General features: G+C 41.8%; 1 protein-coding gene across 10 annotated transcripts in view; it reads left to right on the forward strand.

Annotated features, from left to right (window-relative positions):
• The window catches only part of REPS2 (RALBP1 associated Eps domain containing 2), a 234520-nt gene that overhangs the window by 97665 nt on the left and 123834 nt on the right, over positions 1-13021 (forward strand). For all 10 annotated transcript variants that reach the window (XM_073228224.1, XM_037020519.2, XM_037020520.2 and 7 more), the window contains exon 6: positions 9782-9920. In XM_073228224.1, the coding sequence (XP_073084325.1) occupies positions 9782-9920 (139 nt within the window). The remainder of the gene's footprint in view (positions 1-9781; positions 9921-13021) is intronic.

Raw genomic sequence — 13021 nt, forward strand, 5'->3', positions numbered from 1 at the left:
TTGCAGTGGCACCATTTCAGGTCCTAGGCTCATCAGTATTCTGCCTGATCTCAGGTGAGCAGTTTTTGTCAGGCCCCCTATTGCCTATCCCATCAAGAATTACTACCTCTTGTATGCTTCTTTCATCCCAGGACTGGGGGGCCCCTTCACTTGTGTGTGTCCTTTTGGTCCTCCCAACAGTCTCGCAAGGTAGACTATTTGCAAAATTACGTCTTCTACTCATTGATTTGGAAATACTTATGGAGTGCTTATGTGGGTCAACCATCATGCAGGGTAGTCCAAGAACTCAGAGAACTACAAATGTGGCCCCTGCTCTCAGGGAATTTGCACTGGGGAGGTGGGGAGATAGATGGATGTGAATCAGATATCCCACCTCTACATGTACACTGGGAAACTGAGAGTTGCCCTAAAGGCAACGGAGTACTTTAGTGGCATAACAGCGAAATCCAACCGAGGGCTCGAAAGTGAGGGAGGGCTTCCCCAGAGAGGTGATGCTTGAACTGAGCTGTGCAAGATGAGTAGGAGTTAACCAGGCAAAGGAGGGATGGTGCTGGGAGGTGAGAAGAGGTCTCAGGTGGCGGGAAGAGTCCAAAGGGTGGGTCTTGATCAGGGTTCTTCATTGTGGATGACAGAACTGACTCTGGCTAGCTTAAACAAATAGGGATTTGTAGTAAGGGGTTTGGATAGCCCACTGAATCTTCGGGAGGGCTGAAGATTCAGACTGTGCCGAGCTAGCAGGAATAATTCCCCAAACTGCACAGCAGGACTGGACAGCTAAGGGAGCTTTGCCTCTGCCACAATCAGAATGTGGCAGAAATTGGGCAACTGCTGCTCATAGCTTTCAGCTCCTGCTCCACGCCATGCCTTGATCTAGGCCAGCAAAATGAATGCTTTGTTCCCTGCCTCTTTCACCCTGTGACTTGTTTCTGAATCAGTGTTCTGTGGTTGTGTTTAGTAGAGCCTAAGTCCCATCTGGAATTCTAGTGGCAGAGGTGTTAGCACAGGGTAGTTTTTACCTAGCCAATATCTGCAGTGCAAGAAGTGATAAGAAGAGGGGGTGGAGTGGATGTTGAGTGACCCAATCCAACGTGTAAATATGGAGTGGGGACACAATTGAAGAACTGAAAGGTCAGGGTGGCTAGAGCCTGGAGTGGGAGATGAGGCTGGGGAGGTAGGCAGTGCCTTTGAGTTGGGGGAACTGATGGCTCAGAAATGAAGTAACTGGGCCAAGTCTCATGGTGAGTAAGTGGCTTTTCTGGATTTGAACCCAAGACCATCTGCCTCCAGAACCTGCAATCTTTTGCCTCATTATCTAAAATATTCCTTGAATTCAGCCTGAGACTTGGCGCATCTGTTTCTCATCTGACCTCAGGCTGCCTTGAGTCTTAAGGGGAGGATGTGGTGGGGAAGAGACAGGCGGACTTGACCTAATTGTCAAGGATAGGACTGGGCACTGGAAGTCCACAGCCTTGTCAGTTTCCTCTGTTGCTGATTTCTCACTTTCTCCTGGACTTCTTTAAGCAGAGAGCAAAGTCCTAAGGAAACATGCCCTGCTGGAGTAGCATGTTTGGTGGAAGAATTGGAGAGTGACTAATCATAAACATTTCTTATGCTAACCAAAATACTGTTAGTGCCACATACCAAAATTACAGTGAAATGATTGAATACTTGTATTGTGTGGCAATCTACAGGATTTTTTCCTGATGTGAAAACAAGCCAGATGCTTACAGGCAAAAATGATGTGAGAAATAAGATAGTGCTCTGTCTGTATAATTTAATAATTCACTGGCCAAAATCTACAGTTAACAGTAGATAATGGGAAGGGAGGTGTAAGTATAGGATATTCATATCTGAAGCTCAGATTCTCAATATGCAGAATTGCTGCAATGATTGCGGCCTTGCTGTGAGGTTGTTTCTTAAAGGGAAATGGTGCATTGTTACAGGGTACATGGATGAGAGGGGAGAGCTACAGGGATTGCTGATTATGAGTACATGGTCTGGACTCTGCTCATGTTCTGGTTCTACCTTTCACTAGGTGTGTGGTCTTGGTAAGTCACTTCCCTTCCCTAACTCTTGGTTTTCTATTCTGCAAAATAGGAATAATGGGACCTACTTCACAGGGTTGTGAAGATGAAAATAGTCATGTGTATTCAGGGGCTTACAGTACCTAGCACTTAGCAAAGTAATGGATACGTACCTAACATTCTCCTGTATCTGGTGATCATTTAAAAAATTTATCTTAAAAACAGCAGTGTATTATTGCTCATTAGATTTAGTTATTCCTACAGTTTGGCAGTCAACCTTCTAAGCTGCTGAAATTAGATCTTTAAGAGAGTTTGGCAATATGTGATTAAAGGCATCTTTGTGGATTTTATTTCCGTGAAGAAACTGATAAGGTTAAATTGCTTTGTTAGAATTTAACTTTAACTGCTCTACAGGCAAAAACGGAAGTAATTTATTGCAACTTCCCGTGAATATATAATTATTTCAAAATAAGTTAAAAAAAAAAGGAAGGATTTGTTTCCAATTTCATAGTAAGGGAAAGGACCCAGCCTTTATACCATTGGGTGATATTGTTTGGTAAATGCATGTAAAGTTCAGCTCCAGTCATTACAGGAGCACTCAGGTTAATCTGTCTGTCTTTTGATCGGAATGGACAATTTGTCCAATCATTCGATTACTTGTTTACTCATTCAGCTAACATTTTATTGAGCATTTCCCATGTTACAGTTACTTTTCTACATGGTGGGGATATAGCAGTGATGAGAGTTGAGTATGGGCCTTCTATTATAGTGAAATTGCGGTGGGAGACGAGTATAAACAAGATTATGGAGTGTCCTACAGAGTTGTTGAATGTTAAGAACAAAGTTACTGAGCTCATATGTGGGATTTTCTTCCCATATATGTTTCCTTTTCTAGCTCTTTTTCTTCATTTCTCTTTTAACAGTTTTCCCACAGTTTTGCCCTAGCCTTTTCTTCTTACTCTGTACATCCTCCCCGGGACTCTCCTTCAAACCTGTGAAAGATAAACTCATATTAACCAAACAAGGAAAGATGGCTATTAAGATGCAGCCACATGCTGTCCCTATTGACAGTCTGCATGGACAATCAAATGATAAAGTTGTGTGTGCTCCGAACCGTCTCCTGTCATTAGGTGGTGAAATGATAAAACTAAGCCTCATGCTTCCATCTTCAGTGTAGGAATGGTTGCGCTGTTGGGACTGGGCAGATCTGCCTTTCTTTTGGGCCTTGCTTGAAGGATAGGGTAGGTTGGGTAACAGATGCTGTAACAAATAGGTCCCACATATTAATGACTTACCACATTCTATTTCTCACTCATCCAGCAGGTTGGCAGATGGCTTTCCTCTATTTGGTGATTCAGGCACCAGGGCTCCTTTTGTCCTGTGACTGTGCCATCCCCATTTAGCGGCTGATGGGGATGAGCATAGTGGAGTGCCACAGGGTGCTAGCCCTGCCTGGAAAACATGCAGGTTACTTGTGCTCACATTGTATAGGCTAGAACTTGGTCACATGGCTGCACCTAGCTGCACTGGGGGCTGGGAAATGTCATTCTTGGGTGGGCAGTCATTCAGTAACATTTCTACATGAGGCATGGTGGGGTGTGATGATGGGAGAACAGCTGCCATAATCCCACATATGAGCTCTGCTGTCGTTTGCCTCTGTGACTCTTCTTTTTTTCTCAGCTCCATGACTGTTCGATTCCCATGATCTTTCCTTAGGCTGATTAATAATCTCACTTGGGCTATAGTCTAGTCTCACTAGCCTGTTAGCCATTTTTTTCTTTAGGGTGATTGAGTTTCTTCACATCTTCGCTCATGAAATCATGGGTTTTTTTTTTTAATCTCTTCTTTTTATTAAGGCATCATTGATGTGCAGTCTTATGAAGGTTGCACATGAGCGACATTGTGATTACAACATTGACCCATATTATCATGTCCCCCTAGCACACCCCATTGCAGTCACTGTCCATCAGTGTAGTAAGATGCTATAGAGTCACTGCTTGTCTTCTTCGTGCTATACTGCCTTCCCCGTGAGCCACCTACGTTATGTGTACTAATCATAATGCCTCTTAATCCCCTTCTCCCTCCCTCCCCACCCAACCTCCCCAGCCCTTCCCTTTGGTAACTGCTAGTCCCTTCTTAGAGTCTTTGAGTCTGCTGCTGTTTTGCTCCTTCAGTTTTGCTTTGTTGTTATACTCCACAAGTGAGTGAAATCATTTGGTACTTGTCTTTCTCTGCCTGGCTTATTTCACTGAGCATAATACCCTCTAGCGCCATCCATATTGTGGCAAATGGTAGAATTTGTTTTCTTCTTATGGCTGAATGATATGCCATTATGTATATGTACCACATCTTCTTTCATGAAATCATGTTTTGATGAGTGGTCGGTACCATGGCAATCTTATTTCCAAAATACTGTTGTCAGGGGAGGTGTTCTCATATTCGTTGTGCACTTGGTATGAGCTTTTGCTACTTCAGATGGTTTGTTTACTAAGGCACCAAAAGGACACTGGTATCAGGTAATTGCAGATAAAAGGCAGTATTTACAGGATTCCTCCAGGGTAGGGTTATATTCTAAACAGAAATGTTCTGGGGTTGAAACAATATACACACCCTTTGCAAATTCTCCTTGACAGTGCCTCCTTGCAATTCATATTATTCAGCTGTGCTTGATTTTTAAGATTCTTGAGGGGAAAATGTCACCTTTTGGGATTTTATTAATAGTATTACTTTTTAATGAGTCTTTTGAAGTCTCTTTCATTAAAAACAGCCTGTTTCACCCAGAGATAATAACTTGTAGTGCCAAATATTTGCATTTCACTTGAAACAAAACCAGGGGTTTGAATGTTTTAAATACAAGCAAACCTAATTCTCCTGTGTCTTGAGAAACTGTATAATGAACCATATGTATGTGGCTTAAGCAGACAGATGTGGAAGATTTCTCTTTCATTTTTACTTAAAAATGCTGGCAGATCTCAAAATTGGCACCAGCTAGCAAGTATCTCCACCCAGCCAACAAAACCACTGGAGCTGGAATTGAACTGGGAGAGGCCTCTTAGGGTGCATGCAGAAGTGGAGCTTTGCCTGGTTCTGGCTGCTTCTTGGAAGCCCAAGGCTCTATAGCTCATCTACCTCCTTTTCTTGATACCTTTAGCCTTTGCAATTATTCTTTCTTTGGTGGCTGGTTTTTCAGATCTTTGTCTGAAAAGTTGTGTTGATTGTTATGGTTGACGTTTGGGTTCATTTGGAGAAGACATTGCATGCATCTGGGTTCTTCAGTGAGCTGGCTCCCTATTTATTGACAGACAGGTCCTGAGCTGCCTTCCCACTGATGGAATGAGCCTTCCAGTGGTGGTGATCATGTGGCTTTTCTCTCTTACTCCTCTCATTGCCCTCCCTACCTCTGGGCCACCTTGACCTTTGGCTGGAGATGCTGATATGGCCTTTGAGATTTTTTTTCACTGTTTTGAGATTGCCTGTTTGTCTTTTCCCTCACCAGACTCTAGGCTGCCTGGGGAAAAAGAATCTGTTTGCCCATCAGTGTATCCCCTCATCACTTGTGTCTGGAATATTGTTGGTGATCAATAAGTATCTGTTGAATGAATGAATGAGTGGGTAACTGTTTATGCAGCAGAGTTCAAATGATTTTGCTTCTTGTAGTGAATCAGATTTGTTTAAGAATATTTTAGCCTAAGGATATATGGAATGTAATCTACCCCTTACATATGCCATTACCTGTTGCTGAAATACTCACTCAAAGAATATGGAAGTTGAGAACTCCCCATAGAGATCAGAGACTGTGAATGAATTACTGGAATACAGATAGGGACTTCTTTTATATTCTTTTGATAGATCTCAAACTTTAAAGTATGAAAGGGACTTAGGGGTTTTCGTTTATTAAGCACAGCATAGTGTTTCTGCATTTCTTTCAATATGACATACCCCATGAACTTAGTAGAACCCTTTAATAAGTGGACCCCACGCTACTTTCTTAGTGTCTGTGATGTACATGTGTGGATAAAATGAAGGTTCCTGTGGCCAGGATTCTCACCTGGCTCTGATTGTCTAGCTCACTACACAACGTGTTGTTATTGAGTCTATATAAAGAGCCCTGGCCAGTTGTCTTGGCGACACGGTGGCATGGCTGCAAGGCTGCAGGAGAGCAGAGGCTGAAGTGGTGGCAGCGCCGAGGACAGAGACTGGGACAGCTGTGCAGGCAGAGAGGTCCAGGGGCAGAGACCGGCTTGCTGTATGCAGACTTGCTCTGAGTGAACGGGATTCTGGTGATTGACTTGCCACCGTGGAAATAAAGTTGGGTATAACCCTTTCATCCCAAGGATGTTCTATTGTCATTCCTTTGGTTGCTTTGAATCCATAGTGAACTTGCCTGGGGCTGAAACCCATTGGCAAGGCAACCTGCTAGGAACTATATGCCGAAGAAAGGACGGTATGATATTGTTCTGGCCCTCTAGGTTGAAACCTGAGTGATGATATTCAAGAGCACTTGAAGTGTTTAAACTGTGTGATACTTATAATAAGGATTCATATTTTTTAAGATGCTCAAATTACTTGGTTTATTAAATCAATTAAAAGCATGCAGTGAGGAGCAAGGGGAAAGTGGTGGGGTGGGTTAACACATTCAGTGCAAGCCAGTGTGAGGACCACACTAGGTATGGGGTGCACAGTGGTCATGTAACCCTCTCTTTGTTGTAAGGCCTCTTTAGTTTTGGGGAGAAGGAACTCTCCTTGCCATCTAAAGTTTTTTTGAGAAGGATGAGGAATTCGGGTTCTAATGGGAATCCAAGGGAGGAGAGACAAGGAGTGTCCGAGTGGCCCTGAGGAGCGGGAGTTCTTGGTTATGAGTGCTTGTACTGCATTAAGGTGCCCTAAGTGCTTTGAGTTTGCTTCACTGTCTGTTGACCTTCACTGTCTAGAGCTGTCCTCACTCCCTACTCTTTCAGTGCTTCTTTACCTCACAGGTTCTGCTTATGCTTGGTTCTGGGTCCTTCATGGTGTTCAGTCTCATCTGGCCCTCACTCTCCATCATAGCCCTGCTGTGCATCTGTTCAGGGTCTGCTTTCTCTACTTATTCATCTTCATATTTCTTATTCACACTCCCAAGAAGGAACATCTGGCCTAAGTTCTTGCTACAGAAGAGCTTTCTATGCCAGAGCATCCCACAGGCCGAAACTGTGTCCCCATCCCCATCCATGATTGAACTCAATTGGGTGAGACCAGGTGTGAAGTGGGTCTTGTGGTACACACATGGCTGCCAGGCACCCCTGTGGAGAAGAGCTGGGGAATGGGCAGGGCCATCTGCAGTGACTGTGGGCCTGGCAGGTACACTGGGGAACCTTTGAGGAAATGGGACTTGAGTAATATGTAGGATTTCAGCAGGCTGGGATCAGAGGAAGGGTGTTCCAGGAAGAAGACACAAATTTGACCCATGAAGAGTGAGCATGTGTGCAATCTGAAGCCTGCTGAGAGTGAACGTGGTGGAGGCTAGATTTTAAGGGCCTTAAAGGCCAGTTGGAGGAAGTGGATTTTTTTTCTTAGGTTAACAGGTCATCTTTGTATGCTTTTAAGCAGAGGAATCAATCACTTTCTCCTGTGATTTCTGATTCCTGTGTCAGAGTAAACTCGAGACCTGATGAAGAGGCCAGTGGTGTTACTCAGGAGTGAGGTAATGTGGGTGAGGAAATAGAAGGAGCAGATGGTTATGGAATTAGAGAAAGAACAAACATGAGCTGACATTAACAACAACAACTAGATGTGGCAGCTTCAGTTCCAGGCAGAAGCCAACACCCAGTGTGGAGATTTCAGCATCTTGATTCAGAAGGCAGCATTGGGACAGAGCTTTCCACCTTTGTCTGACTGGCTTTGTGAACCATCTCAGCTCGTGTAATGGTTCACTCATAAACATCTATTCTTGTCTGTCCTGCCCATGCCCTGCCTTTTAGGCTCCTTTACTCCAGCTGTTTCTGTCAGTGCCGACTGGGAGGTCAGTGCTTCTGTGAACTCTACACATATAGTCTGGCTGGGAACCTATCCATGTCACTCTGACATCCTCTTCCCTGGGTGACATCCTCTGTCCCGGAACCTGGTCAGACATCTGGGCTTGTTCAGAAAGTGTTGCTGGAGCATTTGAATTTGGCCCTGGAATGTAGTGGGAGCATTTTGGAAAGTTGAGTGGCCCATTGGGTGCTCAGAGTGACTTCTGACCTTCCTTGCTTTCTTTATATTATTTATTTACCAGAATGATAAGGAGTTTCTGAAAACAGTTCAGATGGATGCAACCTGATATAATAAAACCTGATGTGCAAGATCCTGGCTTTGAACAGTAGATGAAAAAGAGGGCAGTTATTTGCTGGCTGCAGGGGTTCATTGAAGGATATGGGGCCAGTCCCTTCTTAGGATCTCTGCGCCTCCATTTTCTCACCTGGGAAAAGGATACTACTACCTGCAATGTCTACTTCTCAAACACTCTAGGATGCTCAGATGAGCTAGAGCTTGTGAAATGCTTTGTAAATTTCAAAACACTCTATGAATTGAAGGTATTAACTAAAGGATAGTACTTTTCCGGGACATTTAAAAATGGGTTGATTCACATTTAATGGAAACTCACCTAGTATGAAAATTTCAAAGAGGGACATCTCGAGGTTATATGACAGTTCAAAATTTTTTAGTTCTGTTTATTCTTTGAATGCAGTCCAAGGAGACCTGAGCGACCTGGGAAGAATTACTTCCTACAATGGGGTGGGTGTGTTGGTAGAGGAAGAGGGAGGAGATGGTCTGTCTTTTCTAGAAGTATGAGTAGGATGCCCTCCTAATGATTAATTCCTTGATAGTGTGCTTGGAAGCAGGCAACTTGATGGCTTATTAGCAGTAATACCTCTCCCTTTCTTTATCCTGGTTTGCTGTCCTAAAAGCTCTTGTTCTTTGTATTCACCTCTGGGTTTCAAGAAGATGGCCCTTGGAAAGTTGCTCCTTAGCCTTAGGGTAGAAGGGCAAGTTGGAACAAAGCCCTGGGCTCTTCTGCCCAGACTCACTCTTTGTGCTTCTTTCCACACTGCCTTGCAGAGCTTTGTTTCCTCCTGCGCTGCTTGTCTGGTTCTTTGTATCCTTAAATCCTCAAATTTGGCTTGCACGACCCCTAGTGGCAGGTCTGTTGCACCCCTTGTTACCCTGTTTGTTGAGGTACCATGCGAGCTGCTACTCTACCCAGCTCCGTTACCAAGTGTTATCCCCAGTTCACAGATGTGGAATGAGAGGTTCTGTAATCCTGATTTGCCATGCAAGTAGCACCTGGGGAGGTGGAACTTTTGACTTCTAGATTTATACAATGGGAATGCCTCAGGAAGAAAGGTGATGTGGTTATAGCCTTTCCAGATTTTTCTTTTATGGTTTAAAAAGAATCTAGATTATTCTACTATCTACTCAGCTCAGCTGAAAGCATCAAAATATGAATATTCGAAGATAAGAATTATTGTCTTTTTACCCCGCCTTCATCACATTAGAAAAACTAGTCATTCGCCAAGTGTTCAATATTTCATATCCAGTTCTGTTAACAAGTTTGGAGAATGCAAAAAAAATATAAAGCATGATGTCTGCCTTTTAGAAGTTTACATTCTAGTTACAAGATGTTTAAATTTGTTCCCTTGAGTAAAAAAGTATTATAGTGCATGATAACTTATTGGTGTTTAATATTTCTGTCATCTCACTAAGGACAGATTTTCTGATAATTTGCTTTATTTTTAAAGTCCTTTTCAGTGGAGAGAGAACCACAGGATAACAACAGTAATTACCTGGATGAACCCTGGAGGATAACCGAAGAGCAGCGAGAGTACTATGTCAATCAGTTCCGATCCCTGCAGCCTGATCCAAGTTCCTTCATTTCAGGTAATGAAGTCTGACGGGTAAGAACGTGATCATTGGCTCACATAAATAACAGTACATTTTTTTCTTGAGAAGTGAATGAATGTGACAGCCTTCTCTGATTTCAGTTTCTTTTCCTCTAAGATTGACTTCTTATCGATTATAAACCATGCAGAAAAACACTTGACAATGACATTTGGGAAACTATTTTAGTTTCAAAGGGATTAAATGGGAATTTGGGGGAACCTGATCCAGACCCTGTGTCTCAGTAGCTGAAGCAGTTTTTGAAATAAGAGTGTGACCAAGACAGCATCTTTGTTTATTCATTATATTAGTGTTAAAGTAAGGGTGCAGAATAACTTTTTAGGGAGTTGGTGTCACAGGTCTTATGTATTAATGACTTAGTGCAAATTCATGCTCCTTTTCTTTGGCTCTTGTCTTTCTCCACTGTTTTTTCTGAAAGAAATTAAAATATGGGAAGAAAATTGGCTAGCATTTTTATGTCCACATGTTGTTTCTTTTGGTTTGCTTTCAGAAATATGTGTTCCTGTTGAGTTCTCATGTAAAATTCAAACCAAGAGGAATTGATTTAATTGTGTGCCTACATTTTATGGGGCTGAAGACTAAGCAATGAAATAGTAGAATCTGGAAGAAAAGTTCATAAAACTTTCTTTTTATACTTCAATTTTGAAGTGTATTATTGCTATATGTTCTTGATAATTGTAACTGACACATTAAGGTGTAGAAATAAGACTAATTTTCTCTTGTGAAATAAGGTAATTAAAATATACCTGCATAAATACAGACATCATTTTCTGACTGGTGGTTCAAATTTCCCCGATTGCCTCACAAATGCCTTTAAAAAAATTAAAGTGTCATTGATGTACAATCCCACGTTGCTTTCAAATATACAACACAGTGGTTCAACAGTTACCCATATTATTAAATCCTCACCCCCTCTAGTGTGGTCACTATCAACATAGTAAGATGTCACAGAATCATTCACTGTATTTTCCGTGCTGTACTACTACTGCCTCCTTGACCAACCTATACTGTAATGGCCAATTATTGTTCCCCTTTATCTCCTTCCCTCTCCTCCCCTTTTCTCCAACCCGTCTCCCTTAGTAACCACTAGTCTCCTCTCCGTGTCTTTGAGCCTACTGCTATGTTGTTCCTTCTGTTTTTGCACTCCACAAATGAGTGAAATCATTTGGTATTTGTCTTTCTCTGCCTGGCTTATTTCACTGAGCATAATACCCTCTAGCTCCATCCATGTTGTTGCAAATGGGAAGATTTCTTTTTATGGCTGAATAGTATTCCATTGTGTATATGTACCACCTCTTCTTTATCGATTTGTCTGTTGATGGTCACTTAAGTGCTTCCATGTCTTGGTTATTACAAATAGAGCAGTGATAAACATAGGGATACATATGTCTTTGAATCAGAGATCTTGTTTTCTTTGAATAAATTCTTAGGAGTGGAATTACTGGGTCAAATATTATTTCTGGTTTTTAGTTTTTTGAGGAAACTCCATATGGCTTTCCACAATGGTTGCACCAATTTACATTCCCACCAACAGTGCAGAGGGTTCCCATTTCTCTGCATCCTCGCCAGCATTTGTTATTTCTTGTCTTTCTCGCAAATGCCTTTTAAAAAACAGTTTAGCTTGATTAGAGTCAAGAGGGGTTTCATATGTTGCCATTAGGTGACGTCTTTTTTTTTAAAAACATGTTTATTGAGATATTCACATACCATAAAATTGACCTGTTCAAACCATAAAATTCAGTGGTTTGAACATATTCACAGAGTATATTCATAATTATATTCATAATCTAAATTTAGAACACTTTCATTACCCCCCCAGTATAAACCACCTACTTATTAACAATTAGTCCCCATTCCTGTTTATCCTACCTCCCATCCCTGGGTAATCACTAAACTACTTTTGCTTTATATAGATTTGCCTATTCAAATAGGGCCTTTCCTATGAATGAAATCTTATAATATGTGGTCTTTTGTGTCAGACCTCTTTCACGTAGCATAAAGTTTTTAAGATTCATCATGTCGTACTATACACCAGAACTTCATTCCTTTTTATGGCTGAATAATTCCATTGTATGGATATATCACATTTCATTTATCTATTCATCAGTTAATGGGCATTTGGGTTGTTTCCACTTTTTGGCTATTAAGAATAATGCTGATGTAAACATTTGTGTGAAAGTTTTTGTGAGGAGGTATGTTTTTATTTCTCTTGGATATATTAACTGGATCATATGGTAACTGTCATTTGGGGTCCATTCAAACTGTTTTCCACAGTGGTTACACCATTTCATATTGCCACCAGCAGGGTATGAAGGTTCCAATTTCTCCATCTGTGTCAACACTTGTTATTGACTGTCTTCTGATTATAGCTATCCTAGTGGGTGTTAAGTGGTGTCTCTTTGTGGTTATGATTAGCATTTCCCAGGTGAATAATGACACTGAACATATTCTAATGTTCTCATTGGCCATTTGTTTATATTTGAGAAATGTCTACTCAAATCCTTTGCCATTTCTTTTTTTTCCGATTTTATATTGGTATCATTAATGTACAATTACATGAGCAACATTACATGGTTACTAGACTCCCCCCATCATCAAGCCCCCACCATATACCCCATTACAGTCACGTCCATCAGCATAGTAAGATGCTATAGAATCACTACTTGTCTTCCCTGTGTTGTACAGCCCTCCCCGTGCCCCCCCTACATTATGTCTGCTAATTGTAATGCCCCTTTTTCTCCCTTGTGCCTTCCTTCCACCCATTCTCTCCAGTTCCTTTTGCTTTGGTAAGTGGTAGTCCATTCTTGGGTTCTGTGAGTCTGCTGCTGTTTGTTCCTTCAGTTTTTTTCTTTGTTCTTATACTCCACAGATGAGTGAAATCATTTGGTACTTGTCTTTCTCTGCCTGGCTTATTTCACTGAGCATAATCCCCTCTAGCTCCATCCATGTTGTTGCAAATGGTTAGGATTTGTTTTCTTCTTATGGCTGAATAATATTCCATTGTGTATGTGTACCACATCTTCTTTATCCATTCATCTACTGATGGACACTTAGGTTGCTTCCATTTCTTGGCTATTGTA

The sequence above is a fragment of the Manis javanica genome, chromosome X (genome assembly GCF_040802235.1).
Source record: "Manis javanica isolate MJ-LG chromosome X, MJ_LKY, whole genome shotgun sequence".
Taxonomy (NCBI): Eukaryota; Metazoa; Chordata; class Mammalia; order Pholidota; family Manidae; genus Manis; species Manis javanica.